The following is a 25,806-nucleotide window of genomic DNA, read 5'->3' as shown; positions in this document are numbered from 1 at the left end:
GTTGCCAGGGTTACACAACGACTCTTCCTGCCGTTAGTGTGTTGTGTTGGTGAAAAAGATTAACTTTACTGTGTGTATTTTTATTCCTGTCTTAAAATGGATGACTTTGGAAGTCTAGAAGTCAGGTATGTCTCCGCTACAAATACACACATATATATTTTTTACTTAACTACAATTAACGCACACCGTTAATGTGCCGCTTTATACCAGTTGTGTATAGCAGTTAAGCTAGCTAATATTAAGATGCTCATTTGTTAGCATAGGGTGAAGTCAGGTAAAATGGGACACATAAGGTTTTACATTTTAGGCTCTTTAAATATTAGCAGCCAGTCACCAAACATGTTATTGTCACATCATTACAAATGTCCTTTACATGAAACAGTCATTTTTATTGGTCTGAGATAACCAGTATGGCCACACCAAAGATATAAAACAAATATTAACTCTCAGAACTTGCCAAGTTAGCCATGTGGCTTTTGTTGTGGCTAACTTTCTCATTTTAGTAATGAGTCCTGCAGCTAAAACAATAAGGGTACAACAACAAAATGGTTGCAGGATGTTGCATTTTATTAACTGTTTGACTTACAATCCAAATATTTTTACAATACACTTTACTTTTCAGGAGAAAGGGTTTTGAGTGAGTGCTTAATGCAGTCAAGTAAAATGGGACAAAAAATTAAGTGAAAATTGGACATTTTCTGAAGTGAAACCAGCATGGTTTAGGCTCCCAGGTGCCATAAAATCATGGGTTTTGCTATAGTGTGCCACCCTGTCATATTACAGACATGTCTAGTATTTTTGTTAGTTAGAAAATATCAAAGATGATGTTGAGTCCATGTCAGCCACAATAGTCCAGAGTAGGGATGAACAATAATATCGGCTTGCATCAGCTGATATTGGCTTTAAAATGAACTATCAGAATCAGCCAACATGATTTTTTTTAATCTTATTTTGCACACACATCCATCCATTTTTTCCACTTATCTGGGGCTGGGTCACAGGGGCAGCAGGCCAAGCAAAGCACCCCAGACATCCCTCTTCCCACTAATGCTTTCCAGCTCCTCCTGGGGGACTCCAGGGCGTTCCCAGGCCAGATGAGATAGAGTATGTAATCCGTCCAGCACAACGAATGAATATTACATCCCTTAAAGAGGATTTTATGTCATGTCTCCATCTGCTGGTGGGCATGCATAACACGATGTTAATTCCATCACAGAAGACACTTGATGATCACTAAAATTAGGTTATATCGATAATATTGGCATATTGGATATCGGCAAAAAATCCAATACTGTGCATCCCTAGTCTAAAATAAGCCATCATTCTTATAAATGCATGTTGTAGACAGTATGGTACCGAGGAAACAGGCAGCAAAAGAACAGAGAAAACATGGCAGAAAAGTTGGATGATCTTTTTTTAATGAAAGCCACAGGTTACGTTAATGATTTAAGAAATTCATGAGTGAACTGAAACATTGATTAAACCATTAAAAACATGAACAACAAACATGACTGTCCCAGTTTACGTTACCAGTTATCCTATTCTACTTTAACATGTCATCAGAGTGAGGAAGGGGTACTCGCTGTGTTTGAAGGTCCAAAGTTGCTACAATATTTTACCTGGCAACATATTTTCTTCAAATATAGCAAAGAACCAAAATAAGTGCTAAAAGTCTTATGAGTTTTGGGTGATTTTCTCGGTAAGCTACCAAAAAGTGTCCCAGATTACCTGACTTCACCTGACATATGGGTCACTGAGGTTAGCATACATGAGAGGCAAAAGTTGTGGCTGGCTAATATTCAGCTGTTTTACTCCTTCCAGGTGGATTCAAGGTTTTACAAACAAGACCATCGAGTTTGTTGACAACAAAACAATATGTTACACATGTGGAAGTCATATCTGTTTCCTGAACCTGGAGACAACAAAACAAAGTGTGTTTAAGAGTCCTGGCAGAGGCATTGGTGCACTGACAGCCAATGGCAACAATGGGACCTTTGCTTTCTCTGAGGAAAAACTATCCCCATCTATATTTGTGTATGTTTTCCCTGAGTTGCAGTTGAAGAATGAACTCAAAGGTAAGATATTTTCTCGTAGCTGGGATCAATAGCTAGATCTATGCAATTGCCATGATATTGTCACCTGTAAGTTTTGTTTTTATCTATGATATTACTATATTTTTCTTCTAAGATGTATTGAGGTAGTGTAGTTTGTTTGTATACATATCTCTTACATTCATTTTCACTAGGAACAGCACAACTGGACTACACATCTCTGACATTAAGTGATGGTGGTCCATATTTGGGCTGTTGTTCCTCTCTTCCAGACCACACCATAACAGTGTGGTAAGCCACCGAGAGCAGTACACTACCTTACACTGTGTACTTCATGTTTTCAGTTATGTTTATTTAGGCTAAGAAGCTCTGTTACTGTAATCATGACTGTGTGATGCAGGAACTGGGAAAGCGCTGAGCCCATTTGTACACAACCACAAGCTGGGCAGGGTGTCATTACTTTGGTCTTCAACCCTCTGAATTGGCTCCAGCTCTGTGCTCTGGGCACTACATCCCTCACTGTCTGGAATATTGAGAAGAGTGCCAGCTTTCATGTCCTGAAACCGAGGTAAAGCAGACCTGGCTGCACAAGCATGTAGTAGCAGTAGTAGTGCAATGAACACTGATAATATGTATGTCATATTTGTTGCATTGCAGTGTGATTGAGCTTCCAGCAACTGATGGTTCTTTTGTTGAGCGATTGGTGCCCACCTCTCATACTGCCAGCGACACAGTGCCCTATTTTGGTCCTGAGATGCCTCCCTCAGCCATCTCAGGGCTCAGGGGAGACAAGGCAGAACGCATTATGGTATTGCCCCATTGTTATTTACACACTAATACAACAAAACAAATACACTTTCACCAATTAATGTTTATTTAGGTGATACAGCTGTGATTATAAGATCTATTGGTTGGGAAAAGTGTTTGGTTTCCAGGTACACAAACAAAGATGAAATGTAAACTGTTACCCAACTCCACATGTGTTTACACAGACTAAACTGTGTACCAAGGCCAGGCTCACTCCTACTGCCATCTGCTGGACAGCCACATCAGAGCTTTACGTGGGCTGTGCGGAAGGCTTTCTGCTCCTTGTTGACCCAGAGAGTCTCTCTGTCTCGGTCCTCTTCAACCCCACTAGTAAACAGACGCACACACTGGGACACTGGGACGGGGCAGATATTCAAAATATCACTGGGAGCGATTCTACACTTCAAGTATTGCAAGTATTGCCTAATGTTGTTTTGTGTTTCACTTTTGCTCAGCTGTTGATGCCATTCCTGAACTCAGACAGAGCAGCTTCCAAAGTTTAACCCTTAACAAGAATGGTTTGATTGCTGTGGGAAAGGTACAGGCCAATGCACCCATTAACATCTGTTTGGCTCACTGAGTATGACACATTCAGAATTGAATTAAATATAATACATTCATTCTCCTGCCAGTTGCTGATCTGATTTGCAATTTCAGGCATCAAGAATTCTCACTGACTAGAATTTAAAAGCACCTAAAAATGCTTATGTTTTACAGGAGAGTGTGGTGCACTGCCTGCAAATCAAAGAGACCAAGATCAGCATCACACAAACATGGCAATTAGAAGGACCTGTCACGAAAGTGATGTGCTCCCCTGACTTTGAAACATTACTTTTATCTTCTAATACTGTAAGTACTCCAGTAAACCACAATGTGTACATAAAAAACACACGATAATAATGTTACTTGAGAGAAAAGGTGCACTAAAAGAAAATATTAGAACATAACAGGCCTCTTGTTTTTCAGGGGCAGATTTATATGTTGAACCCAGCCCAGTTAGATGAGATTGTGAAAGTCCTGGATGTTCTCAGTGGCAACTTTGTGGCAGCAGCTTTGTCACACATTGACAAGAACATTTGTGTGGTAAAACATTTGTCTTGCTCAAGAATTACAGTGTCTCGTGATGGCATGTGTAATTTAGTCAGTGTCTTTTAAGTAAGCTGTGATGTTTGTGTTTTTACTGGTCACAGTCAGTGAGGGATTCGGGACAACTGCAGCTGTGGTCCGCAGATGGCATTTGCCTTGGTTCTTTGTCTCTTCAAGCTGAGGTCAGATTCACAACATGTTAGAATTCAGAACATATCAGCAGTGTCATATTAATAAATTTGTTCTGTAAGCATGTGAACATAAAGGAGGAAAATGTAAGTGAAGTTAAAACTGGTAATCTTTTTTTGTTTAGGTGACAAGTCTGGCCTGCTGTCCTATTGCACAATATGCAGCTGTGGGAACGGTTTCAGGAAGTGCCCTCTTTATTGACCTGAACAGGGCGCAGCAACCTCGCCTGGTGCACTGTATTCATCTCTACCACACTCCTGTGGATCACCTAGTGCAAGTATCCTCCATCCCTGTGATGCCACAGAGTTTCCAAAATCCAAATTTATTTATAAAGCACATTTAAAAACAAGAACATATGACAAAAGTGCTGTACAACCAACAATTACAAAAATCTTTAAACAACACAATAGCCACCCTTAGACCAATGTAAAAGACAAAAGGGCAACTCTCAAACTGAATTAAAGCCAAGGAATAAAGATGTGTTGATTTAAATACAGGCAGTGTAGGGGCCAGCTTTACATGTAGAGGCAACTGTTCTTTAGTTTGGGGGTTAGAACTGGCGATCTCCCCTGTGCTTCAACTAGTCAACAGACCTGAGTGACCTTGATTGGACATGTGGTTGTAAAATGTCAGAGCGATAGGTTGGAGTCCATTTAATGATTTGTTAGCAAACAATTTAATTTCAAAATCAATCTTAACATGTACAGGGAGCCAGTGAAGGGAGGCTAGTAGGGGGGAAATGTGCTCTCACTTGCTTTCTGGACCAGCTGCAGGTGTGTGAGGGAGGCCTGGCTAACATCAACATAGAGGCATTACAGTGGTCAAATCAGTTCGAGATAAAATGTATGACCCTTACAAAAATGATAAAAAGGACTTGACCTTAGATAAGAGCTTAGATTTGATCACTGAGTTTATCTGTTTGTCCAAATGAGAGTTTTAGTTTAACACAACACAAAATATCTCATTGCACGAGTTACCTGCAGTGGTCGAATTGAGGGGGGATGCCATCCCCTTTGTTAGAAAATTGACCAAAAAGCATCCCCCTTGTTATTCTAGAATCTGTGTGTGCAGGTACGGACGTAATTTGAGGGTAGGACACAGGGGACATGTCCCCCGCACTTCCCGTATCTGTGCCCTCTGTCCCCCGCACTTTTTACAGACGTTAGAACCGTTCAATTCGTTTTTAACATGTGTTAACGTGTTTTTCCGAGCCGTCTTTAAACGCACCGTGAGTAGACAGCGCCAGGCGCATACACATGCTGTCATGTTGTGATCAGAATCACTCGCACACAGACGAGAGGTGGGCTGCTGACTGAGCAGTGCTGCTGTATGTTCAGCAAACCAGCCAGCAAGAAGCAAAAAACCTTGCACAGTTTCTTCCAAACAAACTGTGTAAGTTGAGTAATGCTGTTGCATGTAGATAATGTTACCTAAATGATGACTAATTAATAGATACCAATATATCAAGTTAGTTAACAAGAACACTAATGTTATTGTTAACTATGTTAAATACCTTGCTAGCTAGTTTCATGCTAGGAAAAAACCCACTCCTCCTTAATAAGAACTTGTGCTCACTATTGCTTTGCACATATTCTTTAATCTTTATTGCCACAATAGAAAGAGCAGGGTCAGGGAGGAGACAGTGGACCAGAGGCCAGCAAGGATGATCATGCAGGGTTTTCACGGGTGAGGAGAGATTATAACTGGCTGAAAGAAAATATCTAGAGCACAAAAGTGAAGGTAAGGAGAAATTATAACTAGCTAAGGAAATGTCTATAGGATAAGAATTACTCTAAGATTAATTTCAGGGATGCACTGAAATGAAAATTTGTGGCCGAAGCCGAATAATATTAAATGCTTGGCCAAATACCAAATATTGTTGTTTAGTTTTTCATTAGTTTTTGCAGATGAATCCCCTCAACCACAACGAAAATGAGGCAGATGTGCCTTTTGTCATTTATGAAAAGATAAATCACTTTTCTATTATAGGCTACATCAATGATATTTCAATGGAATAAATTACTTATTGACTTATTCATACTTCAAAAACAGCATCAATGAGTGATGAACATAGGGGGGATCAAAATAAAATAAATAAATAAAATAAGAATCAACCAGCCACCCTCCTCCCCTTCATAAGTAAAGAACAGTCCCTAAAGTGCGGTGAGGTTTGTGGGCCGTGAACGGCTCGTTTCTCCTCTGACACGTCACATACCTGTGTTCGGCTGGCTCGGCTGTTCAGGTACTTCTGGGCAGTCCACACGCCAAGAAGAGGATATTATGGGAGCCGACTTCTCCGTCGCCAGTAAGCCGATGGCCGCCGTATTTGGCAGTAATACATTAACGTTACTGTCTGTGTCTGTGACCCCCGTTCAACCCACAATTGGTGGGATTCGCCTTTTGTTTCTGCTGCTGGTTGAAATCTGTGGGCTGCTCGCACAGCGTGCTGAATGATTTAAGCCTATTTTGCCCGCTCAAAACTATTTTTAGTCGCAAATGTGAGTGCCGTGACGGACGGATCGCCACACTGCCGACATTTTACTCCGCCCATCACGGCACACTGTTTGATTGCATTATCAAAACACGCCACTGTTATTCAGCCTTGCCTTTAACTTATTCCACCGAATGTGTGTTTTTTGCAATATTCGGCCGAATATATTCGGTTACCGAATATTTGGTGCATCCCTAATTAATTTTCACGGCTATTTCAGAACTACTGTTATTTATACTCTAAAATGTTTTTTGTCTGTATTGCAATAGCAATACTACTGCATTATTTGTGTTTTAAAGGCAGCAGGTATACGTCACGCCATTTTTCTTTATCTTGATTAATTTTGCACATCTGTGCTGTCATATTTGATTATGTGTGCACGCAAAAAAATCAAAGCTACATTGCATCCCCCTTCCACATCTGCTCAGGACATGTCACAGTGAGTAGTTACATGCTGTCTTACTGTGTGCATGTATTATATTTCTGTGTATGTGTGTGTGTTTGTGCTTCTACAGTTTTGATCAAGAGGGGCACTATCTTTTCACCAGTGCCTCAGATTCACACATCTATGTACTAGATGCAAGGCCATCAAAGAGGTTTTCAGTCATAGGATACACAGGTAGATACTCTGCTGTCCTGTTTATACCAAGACACTTTACATATCAATGCAGAGGTCATTCGAGCTTTAAACTGATATAGCTATGTACCTCTGTAACACAAAAATGTATTTGGTTATTTTATGTCTAACTATTGAAAGATGGAGTGAGGTCAAGCTCACCTGCACCCTTCTGTCATTTTTCTTTCTTTTCCAGTTGTTCCTGGACCCATTTTGTCACTTTCCACTCAGTGCATCAGGGACTGTGAGCAGGTGAAAGTTCTTGCACTGAGTGCTGGACAGAAGGGCAAAAGTCATGATGGCAGCCTGCTCACATTGCTCTCTCTGCCTGTGAGGGACCTTACAGGTACAGCACTGATGGAGTAGATTCATTTCCTTCTTATTCTCTAGATTTTTGTTTTAATTGAGGGCATTTTGATCTGGTACAGATGAGATAGAGCTGTTCTGAACAGAGAACCAATAGGTCCAATGGCTCCCATTACCTCTCTAAACTAACTGGTGAGGACAGTGTCAAGATGAGGGTCTTCTTGGACACATTATTCGTAAGATGATGTGGTGATAATAACCCAAACAAACTTGGACAGAGGCCAGGGAGGTCCACTGGAGACATGGGAGGTGTGATGTTGGGACATTGAACTCTAGGTGAGGAGAGGTTTACAAGGGGATCAATGGTATTAAACCAATTTCAAGGATTGTGCTAGTTGGTAACAATGAATGATGGCCTGTAGCTTCCCTTACTTCAATGTTACATAACATTTCAGTCATAAATAATGAGTTACAGTTTTACGAGACTTCCATTTGCCTTCTGTTCTTATTGTTATAAGGCTGGGAATCCCATGATTCATCCATGGGAATGCTCAGACAGTGGACTTCATATTGTTTCCAAAGAGAAAACCACAGCCAGAGACATTAACTTAACTGAATAATAGTACTCAGCCAGACATTTTTATCCAATTGTTTAGACATGATGTCACTAAAAATGTTAAAAAGAGAGAAAAACAACTGAACGGTGTACAGAAACACGCCCACTGTTTATACAGCCTGTAAAACTGTGCTGAGCAAGACTGAGACAGATAGGTCTCAAGAGGAAAGTGCAAACAGTGCGCCTAGGGAGTGGCTGCAGATGAGACTTGTACCATGCACAGGTTAAAACATGCCTGTGTGTTTTAAGGTGTTATCTACATGATAGTTAGGGGCATATTAGGCTGGAATGGTCTGCTAATGTTTTTTAACAATATTGCTAGCAAAAATGAAAGTGACAGCCAATTCCTTCTTTGTTTGTGTGATGTTTCGCCTCGCTGTATTTACGTTTTTTTAGCCACTGTGTTGTGATTTTCATAGCTCACTCTTGGATGTGTGCTTATGGTCTTTAAGTCCTGACCTCATCCGTGCAAAGGTCAGGGTCTTACCACCATGATGATTGAGAGGGAGTACTTCAGTATAAGTCCATACATTGTTTTTAGGAAAATCCTGCATTGTATATCTTTAAAATCGCCAATGACTTTTGATCTTAAGATGTCTTGTATAACAATGTTTATAGAGTCTTTCTATATGTGGTGTGTTTTATATGCATGCTTAAGCTGATGCAGCACCTCTGTAAAAAGCCCTCACTATTATTGTAGGTGTGTGTGATAAGCAAGCTGTAGCAGCTGATTGATGATGTGTCCTTTCTTACCTATAGGTCCAGACTGTGTAGACCGCCATGGTTGTCTGTCTCCTCACATCCTCAAAGTGTCCAGATATGAAGTGCCTCACCCACTTACGTCCTGTGTACTGGGAGACAGTGAGGTCTTTGCTTACTGCCACAAGAGAAAAACTCTTCAGCGCTTTCGGCTTCCTCAGGTTTACTGCTGCCAAATGTGACAGATTATGATCCTTATTCTCTCGTCATCCACCTAAAATATCACTGATCATTGTTATTATTATTATTATGATCATATAGAAACAGTGACAGTGATTAACACATTACCGTGCTTCCTGGTTTTGTCCAGGACACAGACGGCCTCTCCAGTCAACAGGTGGTCCAGCTCAAGCCAGAGCAGGAAGTGAGGGGTCACCCTCTGGGCCCTGCCTCTCCCATCCTGTCTCCACATCAATTATGGCTGGCTTCTGTGGGCCAAGATGGCCTCCTACGCATCCGAGAAACTGCTTCCATGGTGGGAGCTCATTTTGTTTTATTTGTTTCTGAATCAAGTTTTCATTCTTCTGTGGTTACGATGCTGTTGCTGCACGTACAGGGGCGGTACACTGAACTGCAGTGTCATTCATGGCGTCTGGGTGGAGTTGGGAGCGTGTTCTTCTCTGCAGACGGCCAGACCCTCCTCACTGCTGGCTTTAAAGATGGCTCTCTTGTGTGTGCTGATCTCAGGTAAAGCAACAAGCAGTCTGACATGCTTACACAATGCACAGCTGTGAACAGGAGAGGGAGCTGTTGCTCTCAGTAGTGATGCCACCCATATACAGCTTGGTGTAATGCACATTAAACAGTATTTCCTCTCTTTGCGTCGGCCTTAATGGACAATAGTAAATAAACATAACTGAAGCGGTGGGTCGAGGAGGATCATGGTCGTAATCTGCAGGAAAACAAAGATCCAATAAATTTAACAGCCCAATCTCCCCCCTGAATCAGATCACATTCCACATCTGGCTCCTCTGCTTGCTCCTGCCTGCTATTGTTTTGATGTGTAAAAATATTTTCCGCAGCCCTTACTACTTGTGAGAACACTGTTTTCTTAATGTTCCAGGAATTGTATTTTTTTCTCCAATCTATTGTTGGGTCGCCATGTGTCTTTGTTTATTGTGGATATGGGAATTTTAAGGACAGGTCTGATTTATTTTGAGTCAATCCCATATACACACTCCTGCTGTCTTAAATACTCAGTAGCCCGTGATAAATACGCTATTTACTCCTGTTTGAATAACATTTGCAAAAAATACAGTGCTTAGCTGTTTTATGAAATAAGAAAACAAACAAACTATAAAAAAAACGATATATGTGTGAACATTTTTTTAAAGATTTGCATCTTCAGTGGGAAAAAATAAGCCTTGGGGCTGAGTGCCACAGACGGGGAACAGAAGTTGGAAATTATAGAGGAATGAAGTAATTGCACAGTTTCTTTGGTCTTTTCATTTTGATTTGTCGACAAATAAAACTGTAGAATATGGTCAGCCTTATCCACTAATGTTATTCTACTCTTACACTTGATGATTTATAGATATATTACAAATAGAAACTGGCTACTTGATGGATTATATCATAAGGCAGAAAGAAACAGCATGATTTGTTTTTGAAAGATCATATAAAATGGTTAATTCTGTAATTATTTGGTCTTACGGATCATCATTAGACCTCTATGACAAATATCTTTATATATCTACTGTGATATTGTGTATATATTGTGGATTCTATACAGACTTAAAGGTGTAAAAGCTGGTAAGGTGAATGAAGCTACTGAGTACAGTCAGTCTATGGATCATTTCTTGAAGACCATAATCAACACAGAGAATTCCGTCCTCATTAACCTGCCTGAGTGGGACCAAGGGTCTCCTGCTGGCACTGAAAAAACAGCGGAAAGTGAGGTAAATTATATTTTTATGTTCTACTTTAGCATTTAATTAGTGCTATGTAACAGTTGCTGTGTTTGTTGCTTTGCCATGCATTAATATTGACATTCATGAAGATTGTAATGTTCAGTTATACTGAGCTGTTTTTTAATTTTAGTATCCCCTCATTGTTATACATGTGGTGGAAAAATATTAGAAACACTGCAGCAACAAAATTCAGCAGCACCACAGACTTTAACCTCTAAAAGGATGAAACACCACTCTAACACAGGTTCAACAAAAATATTGTGTTACAGACTTAGAATATTGATCAAATTTGTCAGCTTACTGGACAGCAAAGTATTTTGGCATTGTAGCTCTTGTAAGTGTGAGGCATCCCAGACTATAAAGATAAATGTGAATTGTTTGTAACAGAGCTGTTTCAAAAATGTACAGCTCTGTATTTTTTGTTCTTATGCAAGGCACCGTGATACATCTGGAATGAATATTACACAATTGATAGATACTAAATTATGTTATTTATTGCCTATGCAAAAGCCTTGTTTATTACTTAAAGGGCAAGTTCAGTATTTCACAACTTACACCCTATTTTCCCATGTTTTTGTCTCTTAGTGACTAATGGGAACAGCAATTTTTGAAACTGATCCAGTATTGAGTGAGACTGCTGCAGATGGTGGTAGCTAAACAGGCTGCAATGTAACCATTAAAGAGTAAGATCCTTTCTGTTTATCAAAAACAGCCCCCAGAATTGCTGTCACCAATCACACCAGACTCCATTTGAATAAAGGTTAATTTTATCATTATAAAACACACTTCATTCTAAATTTACAAAAACAAAATAAAACTCACAAAAGCCATCTTGGCTCATCTTTCCACTGTTCCAACTATCACTAACTCTGGTTCAGTTGAAATAAACCCTTAATACACCTGGTTTAATGGTGACAATATGTTGGCTCTATACAAGCTAAAATTACTGTTTATTTAAACAGAGTCTGGTGGAATTGACAATGGCGTTTTCAAGGCTGTTTCAGGTGAAACATGAATAATCTTAATCTTACAGAAAGGTCTGTCACTATATGGATGCTTTTAATTATTGTTGTTAGACACTTGAAATAATAGTCTGAGCATTTCAGCGTCAAACAAAAAATTTTAAGTGGATGTAAACTGATGATGTTAAGCTCCGATTGGTACTCGCTCAATACTGGACCAATTCTTCAGTCAATTAGACACAAAACATGGGAAAATCGGGTCCAGGCTGAAAACTACTGAACTCACTCTTTAATTTGATTAACATTCTAACAATGTGTCAAAGCAAATGCATTTATGTTTCTATATCTGTGTATTATTCTTTATACATGTTGTTAACACTCTGTAGGTCAGTGGTGGAGCACAGACTGTGGATGTGACAGAGCAGGATGAGAGTTATAACAGCCTGCTGTCTGCTCCTCCTTCACACCCCACCTGGTTGGAGAGCAGGCGAGAGGCGGTCAGTGACTAGCATGCTATAATATTTGCGGTGGTGGCATAAGATGTGAATAATGTAAACTATGTTTAGAGACTTCTCCCGGGTCTCAGTGGTGTTGCAGGTGGAGGATTTCGAAAGTGCCCATTGCACCTGTGTGTGATATCTTGCCATGCTGCTTTTGGCGAACAGTTTCTCCATGCAGCAGCTTGATTTATCGCCTTGTACTATAGAGTGAGAAAATCAACCAATTAGCAAATAGCAGATAAGCATTTGTAAATAAATGTACAATACTTTGTCACCTGACAAAGCTCCTTGATAACAATAAATGATACTGAGGGTGTGGCAGTCTTTGTGGGTTTACACTTTGCTGCTAATCACACATGGGAAACGGGCAGAGACATTTTCCTGCCTGCTTTTATGCCGCAACATGCTTTCTAATCTGACTCACGTTTTCTTCGAACACTTGTGCTTAATTCAAGCTGCATCATGTCGAGTGATAAAATGTTGGATAGCATATAATTAATCTTTTTTCCCCATGTTGTAAAATGCATCATAATTAACACACTGTGTGTCTGCGAGACATTTGGGTTTATCTACAGTAGGAAGGTGGGCAGGTGTTGGGAAGTTGACATAAGTGTACGCACTTTAACACTAAATGATTCAATGAATATCTGACTTGTTTTCAATCTGTTCTTTAGGTTATGAAAGAAGAGAATGAGCAATATTCTGAGACGAAGAAAAAACTGAGGAAAAGTCTCAAAGAGTTACGTGATACTGTGAGTTTGTTTTTCAATCTGCACTTGAGACAATACTCATAAGTTCCTAAACAGGAAGAAGGTATCATGACAAACACAAAACAACATCCCATGTGAGCATGTGAGTGCTTTTCAGTTCAAAAAGACTTATCCCTGTAATTACATGTAGCAGGTCACTACCAGGGCAACACATACACACAGTAAGTTAGGGGGCAAAACACTTCATAACAAAACCAAAGCAGAAAGATAAAATAAAATGCATAAACAAGCTATGAAGCCATGCTGATGTCAACACTGAACTGAAAGTATCTCAGTGATATGCTTGAAGTCCATCATTAAAAATATGTATCATTTCAACAAACAGGTAACATTTGTAGTTATGTTTTGAACAGTCAAGCTACAAACGTTAACAAAAATGTTGTTAAATAAACAATGACTAAACTGTTTATTTCGTGTTGTCAGATCCAGGAGATGATGCGTGAAAATGAGAACGACCCAGATGCCAAGCGCCTGGAGCAACAGGAGTTCAACCTGAATATTGAGGAGCAGAAGAGACTGGAGGAGCAGGAAGTTACTCGTGTAATGCACACATACAGTACACACACATTAATGAAGAAGAAGAAGCACTTTATTTATCCTTAATGGGGACATTTTTTCCATAGATAGTGTAAAAGAAGTGGACATAGCCACTGTGATATTCACCCATTAGTTTATGGACTATCATTTTGAAGCCTCAAGTTTTGGATTTTTGTCATCCCCATTTTGTGTTTTTGTGGAGTATACACCTTGCTACAGCTCCACGAGACAAAATCACAAAATATCAAGAAAGGTAATATTTTTTTAGACCTTTTTTGTTACTAAACTGAAAAATAGAACTGCATCTTTAACCGAACTAAAACTAGCTTAATTGCCTTGTAAATTCATCGTGAAACACACTTAATTTAAACTGTTGAAACAAAATAAATTCACCAAAACCGTCTTAGTTCATCATGCTAGTCAACTAGTTGGTTCGTCCTCTTTTCCAACAGTCACTAACTCTGGTTTGGTCGCAATAACCCTTAATTCACCAAGTTAGATGTGGAAACATGCTGTTTTTCCTGTGGTCTCTCTGCCGTTGTTGGCCAGCTGTTTGCAGTCCTGTAACATTATCCCCACCACTGGCAGCGGTTTCTCTGTTCAGCTGCCTGTTCCAAGAGTAGAGACTGACCTCTGGTGGTGTGTGCTGTGCACTACATACAATACATCCTCAGTACAGCCTTTCAGTATGAGTTTAATAGAAAGATAAACACCTGTATTTTTGATGTTAATGAAAATCCTTCTGTCGGGATTTCTGAATACCCTGGTATACTCTAATACTGCAATACTGCCCAAGCCTAGCCTCTATTCTGATTTACAGGTCGCTGTGATAATTTGTTGATCACAAGGTAGCCATGTTTAAAAGCATACCCTGCTTTATGACATGTTTACTGAGGTTGTAAATCAAGTGAGAAATATTGTCATTTTTTTAGAGACATCTACACAGTCTGAAGTGTTTTGGTTTTTTTGCAACCAGTGGAGGTTTAAGGACTCTCTGCATTGGTTTCACTTTTTTAGACCTTGAGGCTACATCCATTTCTTTTATGAAGTCAGTGAGTGTCACACTGAAATACACGCTTAATGGAGAATGGCTGTGATCCAAACAGTTGTGGGTTTGGCACCACTGCAGTGCCCAGGAGGTGAACTGGCACCTCTCCAGCTACCAGTCCACAATCTGGACTTTGGTATGTTCCGGACATGAACTGCCCACCCTCTGGTCCCCAAGCCAAGTCTCTACAGACTAAGCCACTGCTGCCCCCAGTGCAATGTATTTTTCAACTTGGTTTGAGCTCATGATGGTAGTAATTTTTAATGCGGTCACATTTTAGGTGCGCACTGAAGTGGAATGGGAGATTTTATCAAAATGGTACCTCCGTGATGTCCTACAGAGAGAATGCTGGGATTCTTTGAAGGTCAAAGGCAAGGCCATAAAGGTGGGATGACAAGCACAGTGAAGCGTTACATTTCTTATTTATCACAGCATGTTATGATCTGTACTAAGAAATATGAATCGCTTCTGGCTTTCTACCACAGGCCTTTCACTCTGACCATGAGGTGAAGAACTACCCTCTGAAGGAGCGAACAGAGAAAGAGCTGGAGGACCTTCGCAGGGTTCAGAATACGAGGAAGACTGAAGAGGCTGCTTGCACCGTAAGCAAAACTACTCCACAGCCCTGAGCTGTATGTGGTTTAGATTCTTGTTAATGCCGTAATGAGGAGCACATGTGATGAGCCAGAATGGATTAGATGATATATTTACTGTTTTTAATGTGGAACAGACAGGCAGCATGCAAACATCTTCTCAAAGCTGTGATAAGGCAGCCTCGTCAGTATATGGGTTTTCACACTCTGGAAATACATTTTATGGCAAAACCATTCAAGTCACAACAGGTTTACAGCTGGAAAATAATTTGATGCTTTGAATCACGCTTCTACGTCTGACCTTTCACTGTTGTAACTTTTTTAAATGCTTGAAAACGTGCCAATCCGCTGGTGTCGAAACTTTTCTAGATTTACAGCCATGTGGCCTGAAGATGGTTGTTTAGATAGCTCCCTTCACTGCAATATTCTTAAGATAAAGTTTATAATCTTATGGCCGCAGAGTTGATCCTCAACATTTATTTCTGCTCTCTTATTCAAAATATTTCCCCACCTTCCGACTGCAGCAGAGCAGCGTAAAGAAAACTTCCAACACAGTGAGTGCGAATGAGGACAAGCTCGGGGTGGAAGGCCACGAGGCAGAAAGTGCTGCTGTAACAGGAAGTTTCACCGCCAAGTTGGGATATTCAAATCCTTACATCTACAATCAGTTCTGCCTGCAGACTACAGAGCAGAAGATCAACCAGATAATTCTGCTACAGGTGGGAACCTGCTTAAAAACTGCTTTAAACTATATCATAATAAAACACACTTCAGCCAAAGATGTGAACAAGTGAAATAAAAAGCACATGAAAATGAATGATTTAAAAGAACTGACAGCTCAGTCATACATGGTTGTTGTCATAATGATGATAAATATTTTTCTTTGCCTGATTTCACTCATCTCCGACTGTAGGATGTGATTTATAACATTAAGACATCTTTCAACACTGAGTTTGACGCCGTGCACAAGCAGAAGGTGCAGGAGCTGAACCGTGTGAGGGACAGGAACAGACACATCCAGGACATCATGCTGAAGCTGGACATGAATGAGAAGCTGTGGGAGCCCAGCCTGACCATCAGCGAGCAGCCAAAGAGGCTGCTCACAGTGGACGACTCTGAGGTTACCGACCTCCTCGTGAAACATCCAAACAGTTGACAAAGTTCACACATAGTTCAACAAACAAAGAGTACATGTCGAGCTACTCTGTGGTTTGTTTGTTTGTTTTAGTAAATTGTGAAATACTGTATGGTCATTACCGTATGGTTTACCAGAGAAATATGCACCTTTGTCCCATTCTAGATAAAAGCAGAGAAGTTTCTCACCCCAGAGAAGAAGGAGGAGGAGAGGAAGAAGCTGGAGGAGCAAAAACGTCTGGCTGCCGAAGTATGCTGCCATAAAAAATGTGTTTTTGTTTTGCAACTCTTGTTTGTCGCCATTAACAAATTCCTTAAATACTTCTATATATGAAAACAGCATCCATGATTATTGTTGACAACAGTGGGAGTACATTTATCAGTCCTTTACCAAAAAGAAATGAAATATATGTGATTTATAGAAAGGCATAAATATAAGCAGTTCACTTGTCTTATTAACAAAATGTCTGTCTTTCTCTTGCAGGGTGATGAAGTCAGAGACAGGGCTCTGGACGACATGATGGATGGAGTGCTTGAAGTGAAAAAAGAGGACATCTTGAAAATGGTGGGTCAAAATATTACAATTTTTGTGTGCGCATTTATAATAAAATAGATGATCCTATACATATATTTCCCATAAAATAATATATAAAATGGTGGACTTTTTTCCTGTGATATATTATGTATTTACTTGTTTGATCAATTATTTAGAGACAATTTGAAATACTTTTTTTTTTTCAAGAATCAAGTGATTTAGTCAAGAAAATCTGCAACTGTTTTAATAATCTATTAATTGTTTAGTCATTTTTCAAGCAACAATCCTGAACATTCTCTGGTTTCAGTTTCTCGAATGGGAAGATTTGCTGATTCAGTAAACAGTAAACCAAACATTTTTGAGTTTTAAAAACAATCTTTATAAGAAATACCACAAATTCTTTAATAAATATTTCTAAAACAAGACATTTGCTCTCCTTGGGCTGTGGGGAACTATAATGGGCATTTATTTGAATTAATGGTCCGCAGTTCTCTGACAGATTTATAGAATAAAATATTAATCTGTGAAATCAATTGCTAGTTTCAGCCCTAATGTAAATGTATTTTTTTTTAATCATTATTAGGTGTAAATTTATTATGTAATTAGATCACAGGGTATGCAAAGAGTTTCCGTCTGAGAGAGAAAGATTGAAAAGCAGAGCAGAGGAAAACCCTTCGCTACCTCCTGCAGTTGTTTCTCATGACGTACATTAAACACTACATCTCACTGCAGCCAAAATACTCAATGCTCGCACGAGAAAGCATTAATTCTCCCCCTTTAGGCAAATGATGTCTTAGGTTTGTTTTGTACTTGACATACTTTTCTGGGCAGCGTCAGTTGAATTAGACAAATCAGCTTGAAGTGCACATAGTTTCTATTGAATTGCCTCCACAGGAAATACCTCTGCCTGAGTTTGTTTTGAGCAAACCTGACAGCCAGTGGACTGAGGAGGAGAAGAAAGCCTTTAAAGAGAATGAAAAGAAAAGCAAAGACCTGAGTGAGGAGAAGGAGAAATACAAAAAGGTGCTACAGAAGAAACATTCACAGTTCAGTTCTGTCAGAAATATAGTTATCATGTGATCGGTGATCCATATCAATCATCTGTGAACTCTGTGATTACAGTCACTGGAAAATGAAATGAAAAAACTGCAGGCGTCCAACAGGGATGCAACCAAAAAGTTGGATGACACTTTGACGAAGCTGTTTGAGAAGAAAATGAAATGTGAAATGGCTATTTATCAGGTGAGCCAACGCACAGGTACACACAGAACATGCATGTGATATTTCTTTATTTTAATGTATTTTATTTATAAGGACAACACACATTAATCAAAATTTCTGTAAACGTGCAGTCCTTTGGCAAGATGTTTTGGACAAAGATATAAAGACATAAAGACAGCATTAACTACAGCAAACAGAGATACTCAAGATGGTATAGAAGTCATGCAAAGCAACAAGCAACAGCAAAGCATCAGTACAACACAATAACACAAACAGTATGTGAGCACAAACAGACATGAACATGAAGTACCAACACACAGATTAGCATTACATGCAGACATGTCGAGCAGCAATAGTAATTATGTAGGTCTCAATAAAATATTAAAACATGCAGTTACAGGTCAGCAACATGGTCATTTGCACTAACACACAAGCTATGCGACACAAAATTAGCCATGCTGTTGATAAAATAAATATTGCATACATACCCAATGCTGAGTTGGCTGCCTGGCAGTGGGCAAAGGACGGAAAGCAAGTCAGCAGCATGTAAGCCAGAAATAACAACAACAGTGTAGAAATGTTCACATGTCTGATTGTCCAAAAACCAGGTCTTGAGCCTTTGTTCAATGGTGTGATAGGCGTTACACATTGACAGACTCATTACACTTAAAGCTAATCTGCGTCACGTTGTTTCCTTTTGTTTTCTCATTTTCCTCACACAGGATGAAAGGCCCTCTGTTCTCATTGTGGTTTTCTCCTTAAGATAATTGGGAGAGATGATATCTTGTGTATGTGTCTTCTTCACAAATACTGATTTAATGTTATTTTTGATGTGTTTTACAGGAAGAGCTCAAGATTACCTATCTGGTTTATTCAGTCCTCACAGAAGACGAGATGAGAAACCGAGAGCTGGAGCTCAAGCTCAAACTTGAAAAAATGTTGGCATACAAGGTCAGAAAACTCGTAATAAAACAGAGAAAAACAGTAATGCTGAAGGAATTTATCACTGGCAGCCTCAGTTTCTGTTATTCGTCAGACACCTGAGTAAATGGCAGGGATGTTCTTCTTCCAAATTCTAGTTTAATATCTTGCCATCACTCAGGCATGTTTTGCAAGAGCTAACCTGTGCGCCGCTCTCATTTCAAGAATGCCAGTGGCTAGTTATCATACACGCTGCTCCCATGTTATTGACCCGTATTTCTCTGACAGGATGAAATTGCCGAGGAGGTGAAGAGACATGAAGAGGAAGTGGAATTGTTTCAGGAGGCCTATGACAGCCTTGTAGCTGAGGACAAAGTAAGCTAGCTGGTAAAACACTGAAATCATTTTGACTGTAAGTGATGGTGCACATACATTGATATAACATCTACTCATGTCTCCAAAGGTTCTTGACAAAGAATTCAGGAGGGAGTTCTTTGATGTACCAAGCAATGTGGTTGACCAACTATACAAGTCATTCAAGCGTAGACCCAGGTGGGTGATACTTACCTTGATGTCCACACACTGTAAGTTGTAAATTAGCTGCTCAGTCACTGCACACTGTCTCTTATGCCTCAGGGCTCAAAAGATAAAGACCCAGATCGACAACAACAACTCCAGCCCGTTTAAAAACCAGCGTCTGTGTGGCTCTCTGGCTCCTGATGCACTCGGCAAAATGTTGAAGGCCGTGGAGGAGCTTGATACTCCGGAGAATGTACCAGCAGGCTTAAGCCCATTGATCTGGGAGAGGTTTCGTCTTGTCCGCAAAGCAAAAATAGAGAGTGAGCATAAGGTAAAATGAGGACATGGAAATGTTAAAGAGTGGAGAGAGACACAGACAAACATTGCCAGTCAGCTGAAATACTGACAGAGGCTTTTCACACTGGAAATATACAATTAGTATTACATTTTATAGTCTGTTAACAAACTTTTTTGTTTTAATCTGCATCCTATTTCCTCGTGTTTTTGTGTCTCAGTAACTAATGGAGACAACAGTTTAAATTAGTCCAGTATTGAGTGAAAGAGCTCCTGCCAGCAGCATCAAAACAGGCTGCAATGTCACCACTTGGGGGGTGTTCGCACTGTTAGTTTACATCCACTGAAAGAGCTTGTTTTTGCCACTGATGGGCTTGAATTATTTTCTAAGTGTCTTACAAAATTACAGAGAGGATCCCTACAGAGATAGACCTTTCTGTTAAAGGGTAAGATCCTTTTTGTTTAACCAGAAATTTTAGTGTGTATAGACATATCTAACTGAGTGAATTAAGGGTTTATTTCAACCAAATAAAGGTTGATGCAGCAGTGGAAAACTAAGATGGCTTTTTTTTCTCTATCAACTTAGAATGAAGTCTGTTTTACAATGGTAAGATTACTGTTTATTTAAATGGATTCTGGTGGGTTTGGCGACTTTGGGGCTGTTTCTGGTTAAAATGATCTTACTCTTTAACAAAAAAAGGTTGTCTCTGTAGGAATCCTTTCAATAATCTTAAAAAACACTTAGAATAACAGTGTGAGCCTGTCAGTGGCAAAAATAAGCACTTTTAGTGGTGTATTGACAGTGCACAATACCCCCTTTCACAGCTGCTAGCTGGACCAATTTTAAAAAAAATGTTCATTAATCACAGACTCAAAAAACATGGGAAAATAGGGCCCAGGTTGAAAAATACAGAAGTTCCCCTTTAAATCTTTTCAGTTGCAATTGTAAATTTATATTGCCAACATTATATTTAAGAAACTTTACCAAATTATTATGTCTCATTTGTAGTTGTCTGTTCACTCTTTGACATGTCTTCTGCAGATAAAGGTAAAAGCTCTGACTATTGCTGAGATGCATGCGTTCCTACAGAAGAAGAGAGATGAAGAGAGTGCCGTTATACAGGAAATTAAAAATCTGTCTGACGGACTTGAAAGGTATTACTGCCATGTTGTCACTCCCTCTGATTATCATCACTCATTAAGGATGAACTGAGAGTATGGCACTCGAGCCATGACTCATAAATATGAGAATTTGTCTCATTGTCTGAAACCTGTAACAATAGTAAAAGGTGATATATTAAAAGTAACTGTTATTTATTGTATTTCTCGATTGTTGTCCTGCTTCCTTCTAGTCTGCATAAGGAGAAGCACCGTTTCCTGATGGACATCATGGTCCAGGTCCTGGTCAAACAGGGCCAGGTGGAGGTGTCCACCACAGACCTGACCCCTGACTACACTGCCTCTGTGCTCCTTCACATGAGTGTGGTGGAGGACCTAAACAAAACCATCAGGGTAAGCCTACACGACCAGACACACTTTGACAAAACAAGGATATATATTCTTATGAGGGATCTGTGTGTCAAGTAATTATTATGCATATGATCAGACACTTGGAGAGCAGAAGGTTGCCTCCATGGTGGAGTGCAAAGACATCCGTAAGGGCTTCATCCAGCTGCAGTGGGAGGACAGGATGATGAGGATGCAAATAGAGGACCTCAACACCAAGGCGAGGGACATCCAAAAGTTACGACTCTCTGAGAGGCAACGGGAAGTAAGTTTAAAACATTATCATGTTGTTGTTGTTTTTTTTTTTTTCAGCTTCCCTCTGAAACATGGATTTATTTTATTCTCTATCAAATCTTGTGTAACACTTTCTGAGCAATAATGCTATTGGATAGTAATTAGATTTGACCTTGTACATGATTTATGATAATTACGTGTCAGAAACTTCCGAGAAGCTCAGCATCTTCTCGAAAAGGCATTAAAGTCTCCATTTATGGTGAAACTTTAACCCTGTTAGAATTTCTGGCCAAACCTCAGTCGCTGATATCAAGGCAGGTATTTTGGTTTTGGCAGCATGAGATGTTTTGCGAGCAGAAAATTGTTACCATCCCCGAACACAGATGGATCATCTTTTGTTATCAGAGACACACACCCTGCTCACGTAAGCTCCCCACCCTATTTTTTTCTTCTTCTTTCCGCATGTTTGAAAAGCGTAAAGGTGGAGGCTGCTTAAACATACTATAACATACTTGTGCTTTCTTTACTCCTGCTTTAAGATCTCTGACATGCCTATACAATATTTAAAAAGTGTAGAAAACTGAAAGCTTCTCTTCTTTGTTTGGCAGCAGATGCCAATCTAAGGCGTGAACAGGCAGTTTAATAAAAAACAGACCACAAATGCTGACAGGAAGATACTTTGCTCCAATCTGTTAACCCCTTCATACACATTATAAAACACGAGGGATTTCACGTGTTGTTGATATGAAAAATAACAGAGAGGTGGTGGTCGTGCAGTGAAGAAATACATAAAGATCATATGAGTCATCCATCAAGTTTATTTTCAACAAGTCGATGAGCATGGCACACACGGAGTCACGTTTCCAGGCCTGAGTGCCAGTTTCCTCTGGCAAAAGGTTCAGGTAGCTCTGCTGTGGTGTGGCATGCAGCTTCCTGTCATTGTTTAGCCCCCCTGAAACCCTGAGAGGAAAAGAAACTTTAACTATAAACAAATCCGTCCGGAGTGATCCTGAATACTTTATGATGAAGCCGTTTTTCCATGACTGTTGTCAAAAGATCTGGAGCAGACACTTAATGTTGCTGCTCCTTTTGTTTTATCTTTACCTTTGTTAAAGGTTATTATTCTGTTAATCTCTTTTCTTTTAAGTATCTCAACAAGACAGATCAAAACAGTCGCGTGTCCAAGCAAGTTTCCACTCTTGAGAAAGAGATGGATTTCCAGGAAAAGGTAACAAAAAACTAAAGACGTGATCTCATTAAATGGCTCTGTATTTTTTTAATTTCTATCCCCAACAATATACACATTCTGCTCTACTTTTAGACTCATCTTAAATATGTGCAACATCGCATAAAAAGTATCAAACAAATTAAAAGGCAGGCGGCAATGAAAGCCAAGAAGAACAAAACTGTAGAGGAGCAGCTACCGGACATGCAGATGACCGTGGCAGAGAGGAGACACGTCTGTAAAGCAACAGGTAATAATCACTTCAGCTCACTGCAGACGCAGCTTTCAGAGCCCTTATCTGACTGATAATGTGACTTGTTTGTTGTTCAGCTTCAGAGGAAAATCAGGCGGCTAAAACAGAGGAGCGCTACAGGGAAATCGTTCAGAGGAAGAACTTGGCGGACTTTGCTAGAGAGCAGGCGGAGGATTTGGCTTTCCTCTGGGCAGAGGTCGAGCGTCTGAGGATGAAGAACTTTCCTTCGCTCGATCAGCTGAAACACAACTAAGCGAAGCCTTCTCTTCAACAGATAACAGTTTTATTTACACCTCTTTAAGCAAGTAAACTTTACAACTTAAGCTGAGAATAACAATAGCAGCAACAAATAAAACAATAACATAACTCAGGATGTTTGAAATGTGTTCTCATGTATTTTTTTGTATAAACTAATGACACAAAGCACGTTTATTAGGTAGTGAAGTCCTCCTCTGTGCGGTCAAAGTGCAGGATGCCATCATCCAAACCAAAGAGGTCAATGAGTTCCGACAGGCTGGCCTTTTGTCCGTCTACGCGGACGTCTGACTGGAGCTCATACAGTGCAGCCTGAGCACAAGTCCTCCACTTGTCAATCAGGGTTTGGAGCTGCGTTAAGTCATTCTGGGGAGAGAAACAGGGGATGTGTGATATCAAATGACCACTTTAACTCAAAATAAATCAAAATGTTTATGTGAAATGCAGCTGATCACCTTGCTTCTGTACATTTTCACCATCTTGAGTCTGCGCAGAGTCTCCGCCTTGTCTTTAACCTCCTTCCTCAGCTGGTCTCGTTGTTGTTCAAAGTCTTTGGAAGGAGGATGTGTTGGTTTGGGACTGGCTCCAGAAAACTTCTCACTCCCTGATGTCTCTTCATTTCTGTTTACATCAACACTGGGCACGATCAGTGGAGGGTTATTAACCATGTCCCGGGAATCTGCTGAAACTTGTCGACCATCATACTCCTCATCATCAACACAAAGGCGTTTGGCCACAGAGAAGGGCGAGGTGAAGGAGCGTCTTGTTCTCTTCAGCCTCTCCTTCAGCGAGGAGCTCAGCTTCTGATGATGCTGCGGAAGTGACAGTGAATGAATGACAGGGCACAGAGAGCAGTTCTGACATAAGGTGTAATAACTCTGACGTGACATTAACCAGCTAACTTTACCTGACTAGCAACGTCAACATGCAAACAAACTGCAGCTGAACCTACCTTTTCCTCTTTGTATTCACAGGGGCTTGACTCCACTGAATCACACGGTAATGAGTACACAGACTTTAATTTGGCAGCTTTAGGGGTGATTTCCATCGGTGACACTTACTCATCTGAACTTTACTGTAACAGTAGAAACGCTCACCTTCGGGATACAGAGTTAGCTTAACGACTTTTAGCTAGTCACATAGCTTCTCATCGACAAACACGTAAAAACAAAACTAACACCAACACTCAAACACACGTACTAATAAGCACTTTCGTAATATGTAATAAACAACTAACAGGTTTTTCAAAAAACTCGGACTAAGATACAAAACTGAACGCGGTGTGAGATACTTCTCTTTTCCTTATTTTTGAGACTCAAGCAAACCTCCAAAGTCTGTGATTGGACAGAATGTGATGACGCGTTGTCGAAGAGAATCTTGGGAGCTGTAGTTGTTGCCAGCTAAACATGTTTCAGCACAAACCACAGCTTTAAAACGACTTTGTTCAACAAATTGAATCACATCCAAAAGGCTCTCTCCTCTTGTTTTGGTAAAATTATGCATACAAAATAACTTTTGACAGAACAAAACTGAACTTCATTTATGTATTTTAAAATACAGACAGCCCACAAGCAGTGGAGGAGTGGAAATAAATGTGATTACTGTAGCCTACTTAAAAACACTTGACGTGTTGCACTTTACTTAAGTATTTCAATTTAATGCTACTTTCTTCTTACTTCTACCCTACTACATTTTGGTGGCAAGTATTTCTACTTTTCCCTCCACTGCAGTTGTTGTCAGCTAAATATGTTTCAGCATAAACCACAACTTTAAACTCAATATTTCGACTTTATTCCACAATCACATCCAAAAGGCTGAGTCATCTGTCTGTTCTGGTTTTGGTAAAATTATACATATATAATAACTTAAGTGCCACTTGTGATGCAACAAAACTGAACTGAATTATTTATTTTAAACTACAGATAGCCCACAAGCAGTGTGGAATGTAATTTACTGTACTTATGTACACTTTACGTACTTGCACTTTCCTTAAGTATTTCCATTTTATGGTACTTTCTACTTTCTTCTACCCAACTACATTTTGGTGGCAAATATTTCTGCTTCTTACTCCACTACAGTTGTTGTCAGCTAAATATGTTCCATCATAAACCACAACTTTAAAACTCAATATTTCCACTTTATTCCACAGATTTAATCACATTCAAAAGGCTCCATCATTTCTCTGTTCTTGTTTTGGTAAAATTATACATATATAATCACTTAAGTGGTACTTGTGATGCAACAAAACTAAACTGTATTTATTTATTTGAAACTACAGATAGCCCACATAGTGGAATGTAAGTACACTTTTGATATACTTGAACTTAACTTGAGTATTTCCATTTTATGATACTTTCTACTTCTACCCCACTACATTTTGGTGACAAATACTTCTACTTTTTACTCCACTACAGTTGTTTGACAGCTTAAGTTACTTTGCAGATTTAGATTATTAATACAAAATATAG

General features: G+C 39.7%; 2 protein-coding genes across 3 annotated transcripts; one reads left to right on the top strand and one right to left on the bottom strand.

Annotated features, from left to right (window-relative positions):
* Positions 1-40: 40 nt before the first annotated feature.
* Positions 41-23,453, top strand: cfap43 (cilia and flagella associated protein 43). 2 transcript variants are annotated; one of them, XM_033612588.2, is made up of 38 exons: positions 41-125; positions 1,822-2,075; positions 2,246-2,342; positions 2,452-2,619; positions 2,709-2,859; positions 3,044-3,188; positions 3,314-3,396; positions 3,576-3,707; positions 3,825-3,941; positions 4,049-4,126; positions 4,258-4,406; positions 7,140-7,243; positions 7,437-7,586; positions 8,922-9,082; positions 9,232-9,396; positions 9,478-9,608; positions 10,654-10,819; positions 12,180-12,290; positions 12,968-13,045; positions 13,487-13,603; positions 14,929-15,033; positions 15,134-15,250; positions 15,766-15,960; positions 16,155-16,361; positions 16,542-16,625; positions 16,860-16,940; positions 17,805-17,933; positions 18,033-18,152; positions 18,975-19,082; positions 19,341-19,427; positions 19,516-19,604; positions 19,689-19,902; positions 20,908-21,020; positions 21,218-21,377; positions 21,472-21,636; positions 22,753-22,833; positions 22,927-23,080; positions 23,161-23,453. In XM_033612588.2, exons 1-38 carry the CDS (start codon positions 97-99, stop codon positions 23,334-23,336), a joined length of 4,971 nt encoding a protein of 1,656 aa, XP_033468479.2. In that variant the 5' UTR covers positions 41-96; the 3' UTR covers positions 23,337-23,453. The 2 variants fall into 2 exon arrangements, with proteins under 2 accessions (XP_033468479.2, XP_078032394.1); XM_078176268.1 differs by lacking the exon at positions 41-125 and having other exon boundaries at positions 1,464-2,075.
* sfr1 (SWI5-dependent homologous recombination repair protein 1) lies at positions 22,408-24,687 on the bottom strand. The gene is made up of 3 exons (XM_033612587.2): positions 24,291-24,687; positions 23,794-24,150; positions 22,408-23,704 (listed from the first exon to the last, which is right to left on the bottom strand). The coding sequence occupies exons 1-3, from the start codon at positions 24,384-24,386 to the stop codon at positions 23,516-23,518; spliced, it is 642 nt and encodes a 213-aa protein (XP_033468478.1). The 5' UTR covers positions 24,387-24,687; the 3' UTR covers positions 22,408-23,515.
* Between the last annotated feature and the right edge of the window lie 1,119 nt (positions 24,688-25,806).

This window comes from Epinephelus lanceolatus, chromosome 17 (genome assembly GCF_041903045.1).
Source record: "Epinephelus lanceolatus isolate andai-2023 chromosome 17, ASM4190304v1, whole genome shotgun sequence".
Lineage (NCBI taxonomy): Eukaryota > Metazoa > Chordata > Actinopteri > Perciformes > Serranidae > Epinephelus > Epinephelus lanceolatus.
This window is presented reverse-complemented; position numbering and strand designations above follow the sequence as displayed.

Coding starts and splice junctions, on each gene's coding strand:
- cfap43 (XM_078176268.1), top strand. CDS start 1,769: ATGAGAGGCAAAAGTTGTGGCTGGCTAATATTCAGCTGTTTTACTCCT. Junction 16,626..16,859: donor AAAAACGTCTGGCTGCCGAA/GTATGCTGCCAT, acceptor TTTCTCTTGCAG/GGTGATGAAGTCAGAGACAG. Junction 18,153..18,974: donor GTGAAATGGCTATTTATCAG/GTGAGCCAACGC, acceptor TGTGTTTTACAG/GAAGAGCTCAAGATTACCTA.
- sfr1 (XM_033612587.2), bottom strand. CDS start 24,386: ATGGAAATCACCCCTAAAGCTGCCAAATTAAAGTCTGTGTACTCATTA. Junction 24,151..24,290: donor GTGAATACAAAGAGGAAAAG/GTAGGTTCAGCT, acceptor TCACTTCCGCAG/CATCATCAGAAGCTGAGCTC. Junction 23,705..23,793: donor TGAAAATGTACAGAAGCAAG/GTGATCAGCTGC, acceptor TTCTCTCCCCAG/AATGACTTAACGCAGCTCCA.